This window comes from Eucyclogobius newberryi, unplaced genomic scaffold (genome assembly GCF_026437365.1).
Source record: "Eucyclogobius newberryi isolate DKJ021-1_F unplaced genomic scaffold, fEucNew1.0.hap1 SCAF_6, whole genome shotgun sequence".
Lineage (NCBI taxonomy): Eukaryota > Metazoa > Chordata > Actinopteri > Gobiiformes > Gobiidae > Eucyclogobius > Eucyclogobius newberryi.
This window is the reverse complement of record NW_027316278.1, coordinates 6,922,046-6,934,740: the sequence shown is the minus strand read 5'-3', so window position 1 is coordinate 6,934,740 and position 12,695 is coordinate 6,922,046. Positions and strand designations below refer to the sequence as shown.

Genomic DNA, 12,695 nt, shown 5'->3' with positions numbered 1-12,695 from the left:
AACATATAGTTGCAATCTTTACAATTCCACTTTAGGGGAAGAATGGACTACAGTAGGTGGCGGTAATGTAACACTTGGATACCAACCGCCATAAAACACCAAAGAAGAAGAAGAAAAGTCAGGTTGGAGACGAATTACCAAGAAGAAGAAGTGAAGTAACAAGGTTCAAGACGATTCAGCGGACGCGGTGCGCAGTAAGCATTCTGTATGGGGAGGAAGAAGAAGAGGAGTCAGGTCTGCGAAGTGGGCAGTCTGGAGGCACAGGAGATAGCGGGGGGGAGTGGATTGATGGTCAGTAGCGGTCTAGACAGCGAGGAGGAGCAACCTTTTGTGGACGTTGGTACCCGAAAACGTAAAATGTCCTTCTGCTCATCCGAGGGTTCTGGCAGTGAGATGCAGGATGAAGCTGCTAATATCGGGAATGAGAGCTCAGAGTGTAAGGTGAGCCCAAACCTTGCACAGGAAAATGCGTCCTTTAAGAAGTGGAGTCCAGAGGCATTGACGACGAGCCTAAATAAGGCTGTGGAAGAGGTCAAAGATGCGAAAGTCCTTAGAGATGCTGGTTGTATGCAAAGATGCGGCAGGCGATTGAGATTAAAAGTCTGGATGGAAAGAAGCGTTTCAGACGCTGAAAGAAGCACGGTCAGGGGAGTTATCGCAGACGTCCCTACGATGGTGACTGTGAATGAGGTAAAGGACAATTTAACTGGAGCTAAGGTAGGAGGGTGAAAACAACCCGGTTTGGAGGAAGATGTGACTCTCAGTAATGATAAAACTTGAAGGTAAATGCCTGCCTAGTAAGGTGTTACTAAGGTAATTAGTAAGGTAATTTTTCTACTTGAAAAGAAGGTGTGCCCGGATTCCCCCCCCCCCCCCAGTTTAGGGCGGAGCCATGATTATTTTGTTTAGTTTATCTCGTGCTCTATGTATCTGCCCAGTTTCATCTGTCTACAATGGAAAAATAAGCTCCGCCCCCTCCACTGGCGTAATGCATTTTGATATTCAAGAGGGCGCCGACTTCTTATAGGGTTTAGGGCGGGGTTTTCCAGTCAGAGCTCTCATTGCAGCCATGTAAATCAATATTTGTGGTGGCGCTACTGAGCCGTCTTTCAACATTTCTTCTTGGGGTTTTCACTCAAAATTAGCGCTCACCTAACTCTAATTTTCGAAACTATTTACTTGCATATTTGTCATCGTTTACTACTTGATTTTTGCACTTTCCCTCAACATTTTACAGAGACACTATCGCGCTCGGGCCCTAACAAAGCAGAATATGTGTCCTTTAACCAATCGTTGTGAAGTCTGTATGTTTAAAGCCATAAGAGAAGTATTATTTGTCGCCATGGCGCCCACTCCTAATGGAAACGGAGCGTGTGAAGGCAGTACACCAACTGTCACTTGCATAACCCAGCCACAAACACGAGGCGGGTCCAGATTAGCCCTGATGACGCTTCGGTCCAGTCAGAGTGAAGCTGGAGGTGGAGCTGGAGGTGGAGCTGGAGGCGGAGTCAGATCTTAAAGGTGTTTGCGTGCTTCTTACACAGCGGTTTGTCCTTTTTGGAGAAGAACTTCTGCCCCTCCAGAGACGCGCAGCACACCTGGAACAGAACAACAAAGTCCATCGATGGAAAGTAACAAAGTACTAAAGTAATTGTCCATTTTGTTGTGCTTTTACTTCACAACGTTTGAGAGCAGGAATCTGAACTTTCTACTGCGCTACATTTTTGAACTGGACTGTAAAGTAAAAGTAGTACAATTTTGAGAGTTTTTTTTAATCCAAACGTACTTTCCAAACGACGCAGAAGAAGAATCTGCACTTCCTCTTCCTCTGGAGTTTGTGGAGTTGTTTAGAAGTGACACAGAGGAAGAAGAATTCAATGGATTTAGTGATTTGGGGTAAAACTGATGCTTTGGTAAACTTGTTAGCATGTTCTTTATGCTATAGTTATCTGAATAACTGTTCATATGTTACGTTAACATACCAGACACTTACCACAGTTCTGTCTGTGCCTCATGTAGCTGAAGATATTAGCGTTAGCATACGTCATGTAGCTGAAGGTGTTAGCGTTAGCATACGTCATGTAGCTGAAGGTGTTAGCGTTAGCATACGTCATGTAGCTGAAGGTGTTAGCGTTAGCATACGTCATGTAGCTGAAGGTGTTAGCGTTAGCATACGTCATGTAGCTGAAGGTGTTAGCGTTAGCATACGTCATGTAGCTGAAGGTGTTAGCGTTAGCATACGTCATGTAGCTGAAGGTGTTAGCGTTAGCATACGTCATGTAGCTGAAGGTGTTAGCGTTAGCATACGTCATGTAGCTGAAGGTGTTAGCGTTAGCATACGTACACCTATTCACCATGTTCTCTCATCTGTTATTATTTTAAATTGCAGTTCAAGATGAAATGTCTGTTCATGGTCTGGGATTTTATCAAATGAATTTCCACAAACATGCAATTTATACTCCAGTGCGACTTATATATGTTTTTTCTCTAATATGCATTTTATGGCTGGTGTGACCTATACTCCGGTGCAACTTATAGTCCAGAAAATACGGTACATTGTGTTATTCATGCTTCCTGTATACCAATAAACATTTCACATCGTTGCTGGGGTCGTGGTCCTTGCTGGTGAATGCAAGATTGGGACGTTTGGTGTGTGTAGGTGAGAAATACATTTGAAGATATGATGATGTCCCCTTTATAGTCTAGAAAAATACATTTAGTCTGTAGTGTCTCGCTCAATATGCATCCAGTGCGTCCCCGTTATTTCCCCTGAAGTTCTGGTACAAGTCTGAACCCATCGCCGGCGTCCTGAACCCCGTCCCCCCGTCCCCCCCGGTCACGCCGTTCGGGCCCCTCACCGCGCAGGCGAAGCAGGTGTCGTGCCAGGTGTGACCCAGAGCCTCCAGGAACCGGTCGCCCGCCTCGATGGGGAACTCGCAGCCGTGGCAGCCGGTCCCGAACAAACTGTAGAAGTCTGCAAGAGGAACCAAAGGTCACAGCGATCCAACACGGCCGACTGTCCGGGTATCGGGGCTGCACGATATATCGCCGCAGTGATATCGATATTGCGGTGTTGGCTGACAATAATCTGCATAGCACTAAATATATACTCTAAAGGCTAAAGATTATACGTTTTGTCATAGTTTGGCCGGGTGCGACTTAATCTCCAGAGCGATTTGTATGTGATATTATTCGTTATTTTCACACTGGCAACTGCATTTCAAATGTTGATTATTTTCACACTGACAACCACAAGAGGGCGCTCTAGGCTCTACATACGTACACCTATTCACCGTGTTCTCTAATCTGTTATTATTTTAAACTGCATTTCAAGATGAAATGTTTGTTCTCGATCTTGGATTTGATCAAATAAATTTCCCCAAAAATGCGACTTATACTCCAGTGCGACTTATGTATGTATTTTTTTCTCTCTTTTATTTCTTCTCTATTATGCATTTTTTGGCGGCGCGACTTATACTCGACTTGTAGTCTGTAAAATACAGTACATCGCAAAAGCACCAAGGTCTTTCGTCGGAAATTAAAAAAGGCAGATTTTATTCATCATATTCCTAAAGTATATTCCATATTCCTAAAGTACAAAATTAGCCATGGTTTAATCTTGGTTTTGTCAGTCTTTAGCTTTGAAGCAAATGAAGGTGTTTAGTTTCAATACTGAAACTGAAATGATTGTGTCAAAAAGTGTACTCAAATATTACAATTAAGGCTTTAGTTGAAGTTGAAAAAGGCACAATTTTCCTTGTTTAGCCTTGATTAAGTCTCACCTTTGTCTCTGTTAAGTATTTATTTTGTTTTAATGATAATACTGGGTCGAAAAGTACATTTAAAACATTGCAAACATGTGGATATTGCTGCATCGCAAACATTTCCATACATGACCGTCAGAGCTGACCTGGCTCGCAGTACGGCTCCCCGTCCTCCAGGTGGAAGGTGTTGTTTCTGATTGGCTGCTGACAGCACGCGCACAGGAAGCAGTGCACGTGCCACGTCTGCTTCAGAGCGTTGATCACCTCCTGGAAACAGACGGACAAGGCTTAGTTTCATTTCTTAGTTGTTTCCTTGGACGTGGATGGGAGCGGCGTCCGGGGACATAAATGACATAAATAAGACTTGGAAGCGCCTTTCCTCATCGCTGACCCGGACGTCATGATCAACCATGACAAGGACCGGCCCAATTAACGACCCGGACGTCATGATCAACCATGACAAGGACCGGCCCAATTAACAGGGGGTTGATTAGTGAAGTTAGGAAAGAGTAAAGAAAGGAGACAAAAACATATCTATCTATTAGTATTTAGTCTACTGTATATAACAGCAGTAACAGTATATAGTCTACAGTATATAACAGCAGTAACAGTATATAGTCTACAGTATATAACAGCAGTAACAGTATATAGTCTACAGTATATAACAGCAGTAACAGTATATAGTCTACAGTATATAACAGCAGTAACAGTATATAGTCTACAGTATTTAACAGCAGTAACAGTATATAGTATACCGTATATAACAGCAGTAACAGTATATAGTATACAGTATATAACAGCAGTAACAGTATATAGTATACCGTATATAACAGCAGTAACAGTATACAGTATATAACACCAGTAACAGTATATAGTATACCGTATATAACAGCAGTAACAGTATATAGTATACCGTATATAACAGCAGTAACAGTATACAGTATATAACACCAGTAACAGTATATAGTATACCGTATATAACAGCAGTAACAGTATATAGTATACCGTATATAACAGCAGTAACAGTATATAGTCTACCGTATATAACAGCAGTAACAGTTTATAGTCTACCGTATATAGCAGTAACAGTTTATAGTATACCGTATATAACAGCAGTAACAGTATACAGTATACAGTATATAACAGCAGTAACAGTATATAGTCTACAGTATATAACAGCAGTAACAGTATATAGTCTACCGTATATAACAGCAGTAACAGTATACAGTATATAACACCAGTAACAGTATATAGTATACCGTATATAACAGCAGTAACAGTATATAGTATACAGTATATAACAGCAGTAACAGTATATAGTATACCGTATATAACAGCAGTAACAGTATATAGTATACAGTATATAACAGCAGTAACAGTATATAGTATACCGTATATAACAGCAGTAACAGTATATAGTCTACCGTATATAACAGCAGTAACAGTATACAGTATATAACACCAGTAACAGTATATAGTATACAGTATATAACAGCAGTAACAGTATATAGTATACCGTATATAACAGCAGTAACAGTATACAGTATATAACACCAGTAACAGTATATAGTCTACAGTATATAACAGCAGTAACAGTATACAGTATATAACACCAGTAACAGTATATAGTCTACAGTATATAACAGCAGTAACAGTATATAGTATACCGTATATAACAGCAGTAACAGTATATAGTCTACAGTATATAACAGCAGTAACAGTATACCGTATATAACAGCAGTAACAGTATATAGTCTACAGTATATAACAGCAGTAACAGTATATAGTATACAGTATATAACACCAGTAACAGTATATAGTATACCGTATATAACAGCAGTAACAGTATACAGTATATAACAGCAGTAACAGTATATAGTCTACAGTATATAACAGCAGTAACAGTATATAGTCTACCGTATATAACAGCAGTAACAGTATACAGTATATAACACCAGTAACAGTATATAGTATACCGTATATAACAGCAGTAACAGTATATAGTATACAGTATATAACAGCAGTAACAGTATATAGTATACCGTATATAACAGCAGTAACAGTATATAGTATACAGTATATAACAGCAGTAACAGTATATAGTATACCGTATATAACAGCAGTAACAGTATATAGTCTACCGTATATAACAGCAGTAACAGTATACAGTATATAACACCAGTAACAGTATATAGTATACAGTATATAACAGCAGTAACAGTATATAGTATACCGTGTATAACAGCAGTAACAGTATACAGTATATAACACCAGTAACAGTATATAGTCTACAGTATATAACAGCAGTAACAGTATATAGTCTACAGTATATAACAGCAGTAACAGTATATAGTATACAGTGTATAACACCAGTAACAGTATATAGTCTACAGTATATAACAGCAGTAACAGTATATAGTATACCGTATATAACAGCAGTAACAGTATATAGTCTACAGTATATAACAGCAGTAACAGTATACCGTATATAACAGCAGTAACAGTATATAGTCTACAGTATATAACAGCAGTAACAGTATATAGTATACAGTATATAACACCAGTAACAGTATATAGTCTACAGTATATAACAGCAGTAACAGTATATAGTATACCGTATATAACAGCAGTAACAGTATACAGTATATAACAGCAGTAACAGTATATAGTCTACAGTATATAACAGCAGTAACAGTATACAGTATATAACAGCTGTAACAGTGTATAGTCTACAGTATATAACAGCAGTAACAGTATATAGTCTACAGTATATAACAGCAGTAACAGTATATAGTCTACAGTATATAACAGCAGTAACAGTATACAGTATATAACACCAGTAACAGTATATAGTCTACAGTATATAACAGCAGTAACAGTATATAGTATACCGTATATAACAGCAGTAACAGTATATAGTCTACAGTATATAACAGCAGTAACATAATACAGTATATAACACCAGTAACAGTATATAGTCTACAGTATATAACAGCAGTAACAGTATACAGTATATAACAGCTGTAACAGTGTATAGTCTACAGTATATAACAGCAGTAACAGTATACAGTATATAACAGCAGTAACAGTATATAGTCTACAGTATATCACAGCAGTAACAGTATACAGTATATAACACCAGTAACAGTATATAGTCTACAGTATATAACAGCAGTAACAGTATATAGTCTACAGTATATAACAGCAGTAACAGTATACAGTATATAACAGCTGTAACAGTGTATAGTATACCGTATATAACACCAGTAACAGTATATAGTCTACAGTATATAACAGCAGTAACAGTATATAGTATACCGTATATAACAGCAGTAACAGTATATAGTCTACCGTATATAACAGCAGTAACAGTTTATAGTCTACCGTATATAGCAGTAACAGTTTATAGTATACCGTATATAACAGCAGTAACAGTATACAGTATAAAGTATATAACAGCAGTAACAGTATATAGTCTACAGTATATAACAGCAGTAACAGTATATAGTCTACCGTATATAACAGCAGTAACAGTATACAGTATATAACACCAGTAACAGTATATAGTATACCGTATATAACAGCAGTAACAGTATATAGTATACAGTATATAACAGCAGTAACAGTATATAGTATACCGTATATAACAGCAGTAACAGTATATAGTATACAGTATATAACAGCAGTAACAGTATATAGTATACCGTATATAACAGCAGTAACAGTATATAGTCTACCGTATATAACAGCAGTAACAGTATACAGTATATAACACCAGTAACAGTATATAGTATACAGTATATAACAGCAGTAACAGTATATAGTATACCGTATATAACAGCAGTAACAGTATACAGTATATAACACCAGTAACAGTATATAGTCTACAGTATATAACAGCAGTAACAGTATACAGTATATAACACCAGTAACAGTATATAGTCTACAGTATATAACAGCAGTAACAGTATATAGTATACCGTATATAACAGCAGTAACAGTATATAGTCTACAGTATATAACAGCAGTAACAGTATACCGTATATAACAGCAGTAACAGTATATAGTCTACAGTATATAACAGCAGTAACAGTATATAGTATACAGTATATAACACCAGTAACAGTATATAGTCTACAGTATATAACAGCAGTAACAGTATATAGTATACCGTATATAACAGCAGTAACAGTATACAGTATATAACAGCAGTAACAGTATATAGTCTACAGTATATAACAGCAGTAACAGTATATAGTCTACAGTATATAACAGCAGTAACAGTATATAGTCTACCGTATATAACAGCAGTAACAGTATACAGTATATAACAGCAGTAACAGTATATAGTATACCGTATATAACAGCAGTAACAGTATATAGTATACAGTGTATAACACCAGTAACAGTATATAGTCTACAGTATATAACAGCAGTAACAGTATATAGTATACAGTATATAACACCAGTAACAGTATATAGTCTACAGTATATAACAGCAGTAACAGTATATAGTATACCGTATATAACAGCAGTAACAGTATACAGTATATAACAGCAGTAACAGTATATAGTCTACAGTATATAACAGCAGTAACAGTATATAGTCTACAGTATATAACAGCAGTAACAGTATATAGTCTACCGTATATAACAGCAGTAACAGTATACAGTATATAACAGCAGTAACAGTATATAGTATACCGTATATAACAGCAGTAACAGTATATAGTATACAGTGTATAACACCAGTAACAGTATATAGTCTACAGTATATAACAGCAGTAACAGTATATAGTATACCGTATATAACAGCAGTAACAGTATATAGTCTACCGTATATAACAGCAGTAACAGTATACAGTATATAACAGCAGTAACAGTATATAGTATACCGTATATAACAGCAGTAACAGTATATAGTATACAGTATATAACAGCAGTAACAGTATATAGTATACCGTATATAACAGCAGTAACAGTATATAGTATACAGTATATAACAGCAGTAACAGTATATAGTATACCGTATATAACAGCAGTAACAGTATATAGTCTACCGTATATAACAGCAGTAACAGTATACAGTATATAACACCAGTAACAGTATATAGTATACAGTATATAACAGCAGTAACAGTATATAGTATACCGTATATAACAGCAGTAACAGTATACAGTATATAACACCAGTAACAGTATATAGTCTACAGTATATAACAGCAGTAACAGTATATAGTATACAGTATATAACACCAGTAACAGTATATAGTCTACAGTATATAACAGCAGTAACAGTATATAGTATACCGTATATAACAGCAGTAACAGTATATAGTCTACAGTATATAACAGCAGTAACAGTATACCGTATATAACAGCAGTAACAGTATATAGTCTACAGTATATAACAGCAGTAACAGTATATAGTATACAGTATATAACACCAGTAACAGTATATAGTCTACAGTATATAACAGCAGTAACAGTATATAGTATACCGTATATAACAGCAGTAACAGTATACAGTATATAACAGCAGTAACAGTATATAGTCTACAGTATATAACAGCAGTAACAGTATACAGTATATAACAGCTGTAACAGTGTATAGTCTACAGTATATAACAGCAGTAACAGTATATAGTCTACAGTATATAACAGCAGTAACAGTATATAGTCTACAGTATATAACAGCAGTAACAGTATACAGTATATAACACCAGTAACAGTATATAGTCTACAGTATATAACAGCAGTAACAGTATATAGTATACCGTATATAACAGCAGTAACAGTATATAGTCTACAGTATATAACAGCAGTAACAGTATACAGTATATAACACCAGTAACAGTATATAGTCTACAGTATATAACAGCAGTAACAGTATATAGTATACAGTATATAACACCAGTAACAGTATATAGTCTACAGTATATAACAGCAGTAACAGTATATAGTATACCGTATATAACAGCAGTAACAGTATATAGTCTACAGTATATAACAGCAGTAACAGTATACCGTATATAACAGCAGTAACAGTATATAGTCTACAGTATATAACAGCAGTAACAGTATATAGTATACAGTATATAACACCAGTAACAGTATATAGTCTACAGTATATAACAGCAGTAACAGTATATAGTATACCGTATATAACAGCAGTAACAGTATACAGTATATAACAGCAGTAACAGTATATAGTCTACAGTATATAACAGCAGTAACAGTATACAGTATATAACAGCTGTAACAGTGTATAGTCTACAGTATATAACAGCAGTAACAGTATATAGTCTACAGTATATAACAGCAGTAACAGTATATAGTCTACAGTATATAACAGCAGTAACAGTATACAGTATATAACACCAGTAACAGTATATAGTCTACAGTATATAACAGCAGTAACAGTATATAGTATACCGTATATAACAGCAGTAACAGTATATAGTCTACAGTATATAACAGCAGTAACAGTATACAGTATATAACACCAGTAACAGTATATAGTCTACAGTATATAACAGCAGTAACAGTATACAGTATATAACAGCTGTAACAGTGTATAGTCTACAGTATATAACAGCAGTAACAGTATACAGTATATAACAGCAGTAACAGTATATAGTCTACAGTATATCACAGCAGTAACAGTATACAGTATATAACACCAGTAACAGTATATAGTCTACAGTATATAACAGCAGTAACAGTATATAGTCTACAGTATATAACAGCAGTAACAGTATACAGTATATAACAGCTGTAACAGTGTATAGTATACCGTATATAACACCAGTAACAGTATATAGTCTACAGTATATAACAGCAGTAACAGTATATAGTATACCGTATATAACAGCAGTAACAGTATATAGTCTACCGTATATAACAGCAGTAACAGTTTATAGTCTACCGTATATAGCAGTAACAGTTTATAGTATACCGTATATAACAGCAGTAACAGTATACAGTATACAGTATATAACAGCAGTAACAGTATATAGTCTACCGTATATAACAGCAGTAACAGTATACAGTATATAACACCAGTAACAGTATATAGTATACCGTATATAACAGCAGTAACAGTATATAGTATACAGTATATAACAGCAGTAACAGTATATAGTATACCGTATATAACAGCAGTAACAGTATATAGTATACAGTATATAACAGCAGTAACAGTATATAGTATACCGTATATAACAGCAGTAACAGTATATAGTCTACCGTATATAACAGCAGTAACAGTATACAGTATATAACACCAGTAACAGTATATAGTATACAGTATATAACAGCAGTAACAGTATATAGTATACCGTATATAACAGCAGTAACAGTATACAGTATATAACACCAGTAACAGTATATAGTCTACAGTATATAACAGCAGTAACAGTATACAGTATATAACACCAGTAACAGTATATAGTCTACAGTATATAACAGCAGTAACAGTATATAGTATACCGTATATAACAGCAGTAACAGTATATAGTCTACAGTATATAACAGCAGTAACAGTATACCGTATATAACAGCAGTAACAGTATATAGTCTACAGTATATAACAGCAGTAACAGTATATAGTATACAGTATATAACACCAGTAACAGTATATAGTCTACAGTATATAACAGCAGTAACAGTATATAGTATACCGTATATAACAGCAGTAACAGTATACAGTATATAACAGCAGTAACAGTATATAGTCTACAGTATATAACAGCAGTAACAGTATATAGTCTACAGTATATAACAGCAGTAACAGTATATAGTCTACCGTATATAACAGCAGTAACAGTATACAGTATATAACAGCAGTAACAGTATATAGTATACCGTATATAACAGCAGTAACAGTATATAGTATACAGTATATAACAGCAGTAACAGTATATAGTATACCGTATATAACAGCAGTAACAGTATATAGTATACAGTATATAACAGCAGTAACAGTATATAGTATACCGTATATAACAGCAGTAACAGTATATAGTCTACCGTATATAACAGCAGTAACAGTATACAGTATATAACACCAGTAACAGTATATAGTATACAGTATATAACAGCAGTAACAGTATATAGTATACCGTATATAACAGCAGTAACAGTATACAGTATATAACACCAGTAACAGTATATAGTCTACAGTATATAACAGCAGTAACAGTATATAGTATACAGTATATAACACCAGTAACAGTATATAGTCTACAGTATATAACAGCAGTAACAGTATATAGTATACCGTATATAACAGCAGTAACAGTATATAGTCTACAGTATATAACAGCAGTAACAGTATACCGTATATAACAGCAGTAACAGTATATAGTCTACAGTATATAACAGCAGTAACAGTATATAGTATACAGTATATAACACCAGTAACAGTATATAGTCTACAGTATATAACAGCAGTAACAGTATATAGTATACCGTATATAACAGCAGTAACAGTATACAGTATATAACAGCAGTAACAGTATATAGTCTACAGTATATAACAGCAGTAACAGTATACAGTATATAACAGCTGTAACAGTGTATAGTCTACAGTATATAACAGCAGTAACAGTATATAGTCTACAGTATATAACAGCAGTAACAGTATATAGTCTACAGTATATAACAGCAGTAACAGTATACAGTATATAACACCAGTAACAGTATATAGTCTACAGTATATAACAGCAGTAACAGTATATAGTATACCGTATATAACAGCAGTAACAGTATATAGTCTACAGTATATAACAGCAGTAACAGTATACAGTATATAACACCAGTAACAGTATATAGTCTACAGTATATAACAGCAGTAACAGTATACAGTATATAACAGCTGTAACAGTGTATAGTCTACAGTATATAACAGCAGTAACAGTATACAGTATA

At 35.1% G+C, this 12,695-nt stretch overlaps 1 protein-coding gene across 1 annotated transcript in view; it reads right to left on the bottom strand.

Moving 5' to 3' along the window:
- Nucleotides 1–1,508: 1,508 nt before the first annotated feature.
- LOC140346833 (PDZ and LIM domain protein 5-like) overlaps nt 1,509–12,695 on the bottom strand; it is an 84,679-nt gene continuing 73,492 nt past the window's right edge. The window contains exons 15-17 of the mRNA XM_072433047.1: nt 3,911–4,031; nt 2,859–2,974; nt 1,509–1,598 (exon numbers count right to left, since the gene is read on the bottom strand). Coding sequence (XP_072289148.1) covers nt 1,509–1,598; nt 2,859–2,974; nt 3,911–4,031 — 327 coding nt within the window. The remainder of the gene's footprint in view (nt 1,599–2,858; nt 2,975–3,910; nt 4,032–12,695) is intronic.